Genomic DNA, 10,345 nt, shown 5'->3' on the forward strand with positions numbered 1-10,345 from the left:
GGAAAAGCTGTCAAACTGCTCCACTTAAGCTGATCATCAGCTCAGATATCTCATTAAGTGCTGTGTTGGAATGATAGGCCAGAGGAATGTGTACAGGAATCCCTGTGCTGGGGAATCTGGAGAACAGCCCAGTCTTCTCTGGCCATTTCTCAATTTCTATTCCATTTTTTTTGTGACAGACTAAGACTGGGGTCTCCTCTCCAGCTTTCAAACATACCCATTTATTTATTTTCTTGTTCAAAAAGGTGGGGTGATGGTGGGATCTGCAAATTATACAACCCATATTATGTGGCACACTGCAGTACAGGGCCTCTCAGAGCACAGCACTGAGTCTAAGTGAATGAATCGTCTTGTTCAAGGTCTGATTGACAAAGCTCTCCCGCGCTGGAATGAAGGAAAGGTCTACAATGTTGCTGCTCCCTGAGAAAAGTGTTTGTGAAGTTCAACTGCAGCACGTCTGTTATCTAAAATAAAACTGGGGTGCCTGTACAATTTTTTTAAAAAGTTACAGAATCTCACTTGGCAGGAGGACGCCTCCACAAGATTCCACCCCACGTCCTTGATTCCGACTTGACGTTGGGCAGGTTCAGGTTCTGCTTCCTGTCGGCCTCAGGTGTTCGCTCCAAACAGACCCTCCCTTTGACTTATTTTTGCCATGGGTGCTGTCAGTTGTTTTCAAAAAAGCTCTAAATCTTTGAAAAGTTTTTTAGTACAGTAATGACATTGTTTTCTTTTTGTTGTCCTCATTACAAAAAGCTGTGGGTATCAGCTCTTTGCAATTCACACAGGTCTCGTTCACATCCTGCTGTACTTATCTGAACCCCAAATTAATTCTAGAATTTGCTAAATGAATCTTCAGCATGGCAATTACATAACTGGTATTTAATTAATTAACTGGTATTTGATATCCAAGAGCCGTTGTGGCACTCTGCCTCCTACAAAGTCCTCTGGGAAGACAAAGTCTTCCTTCAACACAAACTGCAGGTTAAAGCCAAGGAGCAGAGATAAGCAAAGCAAAACCTTCCCTCAGACATTTTATTATTAATAAGTTCTTTAAATTTTGTCTTCCTTCCTCTTTTTATATCTGCAGTTTCTATGGAGTGTAAACAACACAAAAAAAAAACGAGGGGGGAATAAGACGTTTTGACAGCTGATAACCCCACTCTCCATGCACGCCATGGTCACGATCTGGCAAAGAATAAGTGAGCCTTAAAAGACAAGCAAGAGAAACCAATCCAATATTAAAAATGGAACAAATCAGAAGAGTGGTAGACAGTGCGCTGTAGGCTTCAGAGGTGAAAGACTTCCATGGAGAAGAGAGGGACACAAAATGATGAAACAAATTAAAAAATCAAAATTCCTTGATGGCCCCATCAGCGGGTGCCTGGCTATGTGAGAGTTGGGGGTGGATCCCCAATACGTGACGTTTGGCATTTCCGGTTCGGAGCTGACTCTGGCCGCTTTCCCATGTCTATCCAGAAAACAACAACTTGGGGGCTCTTACTGGAAGGAGGACCCAAAAACCAACACCAGCTGCTCCCCCCCGCCACCTCCATCATTTCACCGCCCGCCCACAATTGTCCGACTATCCTGTGCCCCAAGAGCCCCAAGTCCAAAAAGGTAAAGTGCAGCCACACCCCTCCCGCCCAGTCCCGTCCCGTCCCCCAAATGCAGTTCCTCAGTCCAGTCTAGTTGTAATGGAACTTGAAGTGGAAGTTCCCGGATCGGAAAGGGTTGAACTCAAAGGGCCAGTCGCCGTGCCCATGGCCCCCACCGCCCTGCTGGTTCTCGGGGTCCAGGGGGTCCTCGCCCGCGTCGAACTTCTGCCGCATTTCTGTGCGGGGAAAGAGCACAGCCAGCGTGTTGTACAAATCGCAGTATGATCGGTACAGACGGGTGCGGACACCCCTCATTTTTCTTCCCCGTTCCTTGTGCCGCGTGCCGCATATCCACGTGCAACCCCAAGGGATCATTAAAATATGTCAAGGGGATCCCCAAAATACACAAGCACTGTCCGACCCTCAAATCACAAAGAGACCGAGAAAACAAGTTGAAACTGAAGCGCCAGCAAGACTTACCTGGGTCTGTCAAGACCTCTTTGGCCGAGGCGATGTCAATGAACTTCTTCTCTGCCTGCTTCTTCTCCTCCTCGCTCTGGAAGTTATCTGGGTGCCACTGCTGTGCCAGTTTCCTGTAGGCCTTGATTATTTCCTGCTTGTTGGCGTTTCTGCATTGAAGAGAAAAACAGATACACACTGGAGTACTCTGTACATCTCCAACAGGATACAGCATAAAATCTAGTCTAATGCACTGCGCTACATAACAAAACAAACAGGGAAACTAGGACCGAAATAATAACGATTAGTATTTTGCCGTCAGGTGGCCAGAAGACCATTTCATTGTCACCTTTTTCGCTGCGCTCACAGCTACAAATGGCACAATAATTTTCCCCCTTCACAGTTTTCGTCATAGCAAGGTGAACTAGAGCCCCTGCACAGAGAGCCCAGACGGCAGTACCTGTGCACGCCCAGGATCTTGTAGTAGTCCCTCTTGCGGGACTGCTTCAGCAGCTTCTGAGCACGCTCCAGCCCCTCCCTGATCTCCTGGTTGTCCCCATCCATCTCCCGCGCCTCCTGGTAGTCCTCCACCGCTGACAGGCACACAGAGACACGGAGAGAGAGGTTAGGGGCGTGGTCAGGGCTCTCGACCGCGGACCAGAGGGCCGTGGGTTCAAATCCCAGCTGGGCTGCGGCTGTGGCACCCTTTCCTTCCACTGCCCCCGGCCAATGCCCTGCTGAAGCCCAGGAGCTTACTCTCCCTCCTCTAATCTAGTTAGATCAGATGTCCAGGTTTCCTTACAGAAGGGACTGTGTGTGCACAAGAGTATTACAGGTGACATTTATCCCAGCAGAGTGACTGGACAAGCAGGGAGAGAAGCTGGGTACCTTTCTCGTACTCCTCATTCAGGATGAAGGCCTCCGCCCGGTCTCGCAAGATTAATATGTTGCGGGGGTCCCTCTGGTGGGCCTCCGAGCAGATGTCTATCGCCTCTGGCGCTTGCCGATTCTGGAAGGGGGACAAGAGCAAGTTCTAACAGTGACGCACACTGATTCATCTCTGTAACTGAGGCAGGCAGTTACAAGAGGGCTGGACAGTTACGATTGCTCATCCCTGTCATCCTGTACTGGTAGAGAGAGAGAGATAACAGCAACACGCCGGTACTCTCTCTGCCACAGTTACATTATCTCTTTCTCTCTTAAGAGTGGAAGAGGTGGATACTTTCATTCATGCGATGCACAGATACCCAGCCTCTCTGGTCCGAGGCAGGTGGAGGAGAAGAGAGAGACAGGGTTACAATGCTCGTGCTCTGTGTGTACTATCAGGCTTGCGTCCGAGCCTCTGGCATCACTCACCCTGGACAGGCAGTGACAGATCCTCTCCTTGGCCCTGGTGGTGTAGAAGGGCACATTGGGCTCCGTCTTCATCACCGACTCATACTTCTCTATGGCCTCTGGGTACCTGAGCAGCACAGAGGACAAGGTGAGAAGACTGAAGCTGAAGAATAAGCACATCTATAAATATACACACCGATACCTCCAGGTTTTCATCATTGCTGACACAGCTACAAGTCACTTAATCAGAGGTTCATATAGGCTTCAGGCTTGTGTTATGCGACTTTCAAAATCCAACTTGCTGATAATAATCCTAACATTTACACAGCGCTTTTCTGGACACTCCACTCATAGTGATTTACAGGTAATGGGGACTCCCCTCCACCACCACCAGTGTGCAGCCCCACCTGGATGATGTGATGGCAGTCAAAGTGTACCAGTACTCTCCCCACACAGAGTGATGAAGCCAGTTCATAGATGGGGATTATTAGGAGGCAATGATTGGTAACGTCCAGGGGAGAAATTTGTCCAGGACATTGGGGAAACACCCCTACTCTTTTCAAGAAAAGCACTTGGATTTTTAATGACCAGAGAGTCAGCACTTCAATTTTACATCTCATCGGAAGAACGGCTCCTTTTTTTACAGTATACTGTCCCCATCATTATACTGGGACATTAGGACCCACTCAGACCACAGGGTGAGCGCCCCCAACTGGCCTCACTAACACCACTTCCATCAGCAACCTTAGTTTTTCCCAGGAGTTCTCCCATCCAGGTACTGGCCAGGCTCACACCTGCTGAGCTGTGAGTTGTAGGGTGATATAGCTGCTGGAAAGCAATGAAGCAGCGACTCTCTCCCTCTGAAGGAGCGCTCCCCTTCCTTCTTCCGCCCCCTGACCAGAGCAGAGCTGGCCGAGACCCCCCGACCCACCTGCTCTCGGAGATGAGCTGCTCGGCCGAGTCCAGCTGCTTGGAAAGCTTCTTCACCTGCTTGTAGTGGGAGAAACACTCCTTGTCGTCCTGGTCCAGCTTCAGACACTCCCGCACCTGACTGGAGGGCAGAGAGACGGGAGAGGCCGCGTCAGCCCACAGCGAGGCGGGCCGGACGCCCCGGGGGAAGAGACGCTGGAGCAGCGGGAGGAGTGGGGGGGGCGGCGGCGCGTCCCGACCTGAGCGAGTCCTCGTGCTCCCCGAGGCTGTAGTGCAGGCGGCTGAGCTGCAGGAAGGCGGCCCGGTTGTCGTTGCGCAAGCGGGTGGTGGGCGCCAGGTCCTGGATGGCCTTCCGCGTCTCTCCCAGCTTCATGTAGCAGTCCGCCCGGAGCTCCCTGGACTCGGGGTCCCAGGGGGACAGCTGGGGGGCAGACCAGGGGGTTAGTGCACGCGGTGGGGGAGGGAGAACCAGAGACGGGACGACCGGGACAGGGTTGCCCGTGGGAGAAGGAGAGGCACAGGGTACCCGGAAGACACCCCCAGCCCCCTACCTCGATGACCCGCTCCAGGACCCGCACGGTGCCATGGTAGTCCCCCCGCTGGTGGGCGTGGTGGGCCTCCTCCACCAGCACGTCCAGCTCGTCCGCGTGCGCCAGCTGCGCCCGAGCCTCCTCATGCCCAGGGTTGCCCCGAAGCTGGAGGGAGGGGAGAGGGGGTCTCTCACAATTATCAAAGGGGAATCGCAATGCAATTTTTGTATTTCGGGATAAGAAAGAATCAGCAATGATGAGTGCATTTCAAACTGCAATAAAAGTAAAATGGACACAGTAACACGTAACACCTCCAATTCACATTACAAAATAGACTCAATTTCCAGGTATGCGCAGCGCCATGTTGTGCGATTCAGAGCGAGGCAACAAAACCTCCGGTTGCGTGTTGAGGCCCTGTGACATTGTAAACAAGCAGGCTTGTGAATGCATCTCTTTTAGTCCAACAGAAATATTGTTCTCGGTGTCAAGACGGTTTTGCCGACAAATACTACTTACTTGTTAACTCTGCATGCAGATCACGTTAGACATTTCGCCGCAGAAATGTTCCGCTGCACAAATTGTATTTATTCACTCATGCTTCACATTACATCAGTCATTACAGTGACTAGTGAGCAGGAAGGGCCGCATCATGTCGCAATTCATGGGAACTCGAATGCGAGTTTGCATCAACGTGGCGACTTACAGTAGTTTCACAATGTTCACAATTTTGTGCTTAATTCGAAATTTGTAAATTTTTTCTATAACATGAATTTATTTTGTTATAGTGATTTAAAAAGCGGTCTGAGAAATTGGGACTGCACTTCTCCTTTAACTGCACAAGCACTTTGAACATCGGCACCGCTGCTTTTCACAAAGGGACAGGCCCGCCCACATGTGAAGGGAGGTTACAAAATGGCCCATTGCGCACACCGATACTGCAGGCAGATGACACCACTCACCACGGCCTCGAAGTCCTCCCGGGCCTCCTGCGTGCTGCCCTGCTTCAGGAAGATGTTGCCCCTCTGCAGCCGGGCCTGGGGGAGAGACCGCGGGACGCGTGAGCACATGGTGGAAGTTCCTGAATTAACCGATCTGCAGTCTGGTAGCAGTAATGATGAAGGTGCTGTACAGATGCCAGCCAGTACTCTTGAAAGCAAACAAACGACAGTTCCTGAAGTCCGGATTCGTTTTTCTCGCAGCCTCTCTACAGCCATGTTTCATCACAGGTTTAAGGCTACACAGCTTTGATTAGAAGAGAAACTGAAGACAACAAATACAGGCACCTTTACACTTTTAAGAAATGCAAAAACATTAAGAAACCAGACCCCTGTCCTCCAAACAACCACTGATTCATGGTCGGAATGATAAAGGACACATAAATGGCAACTCCAGCTTTAAAGAAGCCTATCTGTTTCAGACTCACCGCCAGGAAGTCTGGCTTCAGTTCGATGGCCTTGGAGAGGTCTGGGAGGGCCGATTTGGACTTTCCCATGGCCAGGAATACAGCGGCCCGCTTGTAATAGGTCAGGTAGTTCTTAGAGTCTCCCTCTGCAACAAAGCACAGCCACACAGCTAGAACCCGAGACTGATTTCATCAAGGCAGTAGCGTGGGGACTGCGAATAACGAACTGCAATCACAACTGGATACTCTCCAGGTTTTCAATATAAATGGAGACGTTTACGTTTCATTAAAACTGAGGTCACAATTAGGCTTACCTTAAAATGTTTACATCGATACCTATTTATGACCTCCCTAGTAATATTTGAAAATTGCAATTACTAATCTACTTGCTTGTATTGCATCCTGTAACAGTGTAACTCATCGCATTAGGGTTGGTTATGTATCCTGCAGTGTAATAGTTGAACACTGAAGTGTGCACTTGTGTGTTGTACTCACCCACAGCAGAATGGTAATGGGACAGGGCCTCGGCCAACTGCCCAGCAGCCAGCAGCTTGCGCCCCATCTCCAGGTGGTGCTCGATCTCCACATGGCTGGCACCCAGCACACCTGAAAAACAGCCAGGAGAGACAGGCCGATTAGCAGCACCCAAACATGCCCAAAACACAGTCAGGAGAGACAAGCCGATCAGCAGCACCCAAAACACAGTCAGGGGAGACAAGCCCATCAGCAGCACCCAAAACACAGTCAGGAGAGACAAGCCCATCAGCAGCACCCAAAACACAGTCAGGAGAGACAAGCCCATCAGCAGCACCCAAAACACAGTCAGGAGAGACAAGCCCATCAGCAGCACCCAAAACACAGTCAGGGGAGACAAGCCAATCAGCAGCACCCAAACACCCCTAGGAGAGACAATCCGATCACCAACACCCAGCCTCCCCTGAAACACAGCCAGGAGATATAAGCTGATCACCAACACCCAAACACCCCCAAAACACAGTCAGACAGACAAGTCAATCAGCAACACCCTACCCCCCCCAAAAAAAAATACAACAAGGAGATACAACAAGAAGCTGATCAGCAGCATCCCCCCCGAAACACAACCAGGAGAGACAATGCGATCACCAACACCCAGCCCTCCCCTGAAACACAGCCAGGAGAGGAGCACTGGTTTACAACAGCATCCTTTACTCTCAGTCAGCAGCTGTATTAATATCTGAAGACTGGAAAAAGGTTCATTCTTACATTTGGAGAGAGTGCTCGATTGCATCTACAAAGGTCGGACGCAACGCGATACCAAGCACACGGCACTTTTGTCATGATCATGTATCCCAGTTCTGTAAAGGCAATGTCCCGTTTTTCCGGTACTGCTCCATCAGCTATAGATGTCACACTACTCTGTAAGGTGCACTGAAGGGCAAAGCTATAATGCTTCAGAAACACGAATCCCCAGATCCCCATGAATAAAAGAATTTGTTATATGGGCTACGTGCAGTCAAGGCTTATATTTAGATTTGGCAAATGACACATAGCAAAGGGACAGTGCGTGTCTAGGATTTCCTTCCAACACAGCATTTAATGACTTTAATTCCCTTTTTATTGGCTTTATTAGACTAATTTACCACTTTAGGGAATTGAAACACCTTGATGATTAGAGACCTGGAAACAGGTAATTAAGTTAGTAAGTATCCGGTCAGTGATTGATTCCATTAAACCCTCAGTAGCTCAGCTGGAATGAACACAGAGAGCACTATGGTAATGCCTACCTTAGTAAAAAGTCAATACCTGACTCTCTTCCCTGTGCTGCACTGTGTCATTTTTTTGTAATTAAACAGCACCGCTCAGTGGGACAACACCCAGCCTGTTTGCTTTTGGTTTCAGTGCCAAACCCTGCACTCGTTCCTGCTGTGCAGTAGCTCCCCACCCTGCCTGGTGCAGGATCGAGGCCTTTCGTTTTAAACCTGCAGGCCTGTGGGGGTTGAGGTTGTGCTGCCTGGGTCTCAGGGCGTCTCTGGGGGTGTAGTCTCGGATGGGGCAGAGAATCAAGGCTCAGCTTGGCGTTGACCTGGAGCTGTCCGCACCTGGTGTTACTATACAGCTGAGGGATAGAGCCACCTCATCGTTACTGCTCCTTCAATACTCCAAGGCTGTAGATATCTGCACCCTCCTGACTGCATTTTTGTGCGCTGCTGTATGTAGGGCTCCAGTCTAAAACTAACGCAAGTCTGACTCTAACCTGTTCTGCATAAAGACAATTTCAGAAACACAATCTCTCCGTCGCTGCCCTTTTCATAGAAACCAGACAGCTTTTCCTTTTTAAGGAGCTGCACTCTGGGAATCACATTACAATGCCATGGAGGTGGTATGTGTGGTTGAGGAGTGAGGGGTGGGGTGTACTCATTTCTTAAGTTTTCTGTTTTGAAAAACTTACTCCTGTTTTAATAAAAAGATCGTCACTTTCTCCCAGTCTGTGCAGAATATTTCTTATTTCCGTTTTAGATCAAACTCCAAATCTACTTGTTTTAGGAGAATTTACAATACTACAGCTCCTTGTCGTTAGTAAAGGCATTTAAAAGTATCTTCACACCCTAATACCACTTCAAAAGTTTAAAAAAACGAGGATTAGGAATAGATGACTGCTATTAATAATGCTCCTGAAATAACGCTAAGATACGAAGGCCGTGAGGACGACATCTCTTACCAAGAACCGGTTATAAGATAACCACTACACTTCCCTTTCACAGCAGGTTACACAGTACAGGAATTTACAAAGTACTTCGATCAGGGGTTTATTTTCCTGGCATGTCTTTTTGGGAAAGCTCCGTGCCAGATGTCGAGCTGTCACGTCCGACGTTCTTCAATACTTATGTCAACTTGCGAAAATGAGACGATCTCCGTCCCTCAGGTGTGCGGTATCGGGAAGTCTAAGCGTTTCTTTCGGAAGAGGAGTCCGTGTACGTGTTCCTAGTCACCTTTCAATGTCCCAAAGAAGTCCCGCGATTTCGAGGTCGCAGTTTACTCTCGTCACAGTTTTTTATTGTTTGTTTGCAACAGGATAAGTGGGGGTAAATTGTCAACACTCACCATCGATCTGCAGATCCAGCACTACGCATAGCAAGGAAAGAGAGGACAGGACCCCACTCAGCCCCTTGCACCTACTCGTTTCCATCGCCGCCGGTCCGACAGGTGCCCTGCACTGCACCTGGCTCTAAGGTAGCACGTATAATCACAAATTTCGGAATAACAAACAAACAAAAGCTCTCTCTTCCCCCGAAGAAGAACACACTAGTCCGGATCGGGTTCTACTGAGGTCCAGTCTGTTTTCCCTGCCGAGTCGCTAGCTAGAGTGCCGCGACAAAGGTTCCGACCACCCACTCTTTCTCGTCTTATCAACTCTTTTATTGCCTCTTTTTTTCTCCCACGAAGTTCTCCTGTCACCCCTTCCCTTTCTGTTTTTCCTCTTTGTCCGAGGATGGACGTTTCTGGGTTCTCAAACCAAACGAAACTTAACCCGTCTGGTCTTCATCTAGCATCCGGGTCCAGGCGTGGTAGCGGCTCATTGGACGCTGCTTCACAGACGAAACTTCCCCGTGTTGCAGATCCGCCACCTTCCGGCCTCCTGTTTAAACTGACAGGGCTGCTTGTTCCCCGCTGTCGAGCAAAACTGCTACATCTAGCTTGTTCGATGGTTCGCAAGATACTGCATCACATAATTTATTTCAGCAAAAAAAAGACGTTTTTTTCAACAGATTGATTGATTCGACAGTCCAAAAAAAAACGATTATTGTGACCAATTTTCACGTCTACTTACAAAATGCCTTTCTATGAAAGCGGAGTGCAATAGGATTGGCATCGTCCAGAAACAAAACACGCGGAAACAACCTAAACAGGGATTACAAGAAGAATAATTCTGCAGTGAAGTCAACGTGCTGTGATATTTTTATGCAGCACTGTGTTTTTTATTTACTTTTTTTCTCCATTTTCTGATGGGAACAAAACTGAGCTCAAACATATGGACAGAAAACCCCCTTTCCCATGTAAAAATCAAGAACCCTTCTCCCTGTGCCACACGCTGGGGTGTGTGTGGGTGTGAC

At 49.0% G+C, this 10,345-nt stretch overlaps 1 protein-coding gene across 1 annotated transcript; it reads right to left on the reverse strand.

Moving 5' to 3' along the window:
• Nucleotides 1-1,021: 1,021 nt before the first annotated feature.
• dnajc3b (DnaJ heat shock protein family (Hsp40) member C3b) lies at nt 1,022-9,842 on the reverse strand. Its single transcript, XM_088910113.1, has 12 exons — nt 9,336-9,842; nt 6,750-6,860; nt 6,276-6,400; nt 5,812-5,886; nt 4,874-5,017; nt 4,562-4,743; nt 4,324-4,443; nt 3,414-3,519; nt 2,946-3,066; nt 2,518-2,650; nt 2,079-2,227; nt 1,022-1,834 (listed from the first exon to the last, which is right to left on the reverse strand). Exons 1-12 carry the CDS (start codon nt 9,418-9,420, stop codon nt 1,689-1,691), a joined length of 1,497 nt encoding a protein of 498 aa, XP_088766239.1. The 5' UTR covers nt 9,421-9,842; the 3' UTR covers nt 1,022-1,688.
• Nucleotides 9,843-10,345: the final 503 nt, after the last annotated feature.

Source organism: Atractosteus spatula, chromosome 3 (assembly GCF_055471065.1).
Source record: "Atractosteus spatula isolate fAtrSpa1 chromosome 3, fAtrSpa1.hap1, whole genome shotgun sequence".
Taxonomy (NCBI): domain Eukaryota; kingdom Metazoa; phylum Chordata; class Actinopteri; order Semionotiformes; family Lepisosteidae; genus Atractosteus; species Atractosteus spatula.

What these genes read in the sequence shown, in the direction of transcription:
- dnajc3b (XM_088910113.1), bottom strand. Translation starts at nt 9,420, where the DNA reads ATGGAAACGAGTAGGTGCAAGGGGCTGAGTGGGGTCCTGTCCTCTCTT. An exon ending in GAGCACGAGGACTCGCTCAG is followed by an intron (nt 4,444 to 4,561) that starts GTCGGGACGCGC and finishes TCTGCCCTCCAG; the next exon opens with TCAGGTGCGGGAGTGTCTGA. An exon ending in CAGCTCATCTCCGAGAGCAG is followed by an intron (nt 3,520 to 4,323) that starts GTGGGTCGGGGG and finishes TGTGCTGCTCAG; the next exon opens with GTACCCAGAGGCCATAGAGA.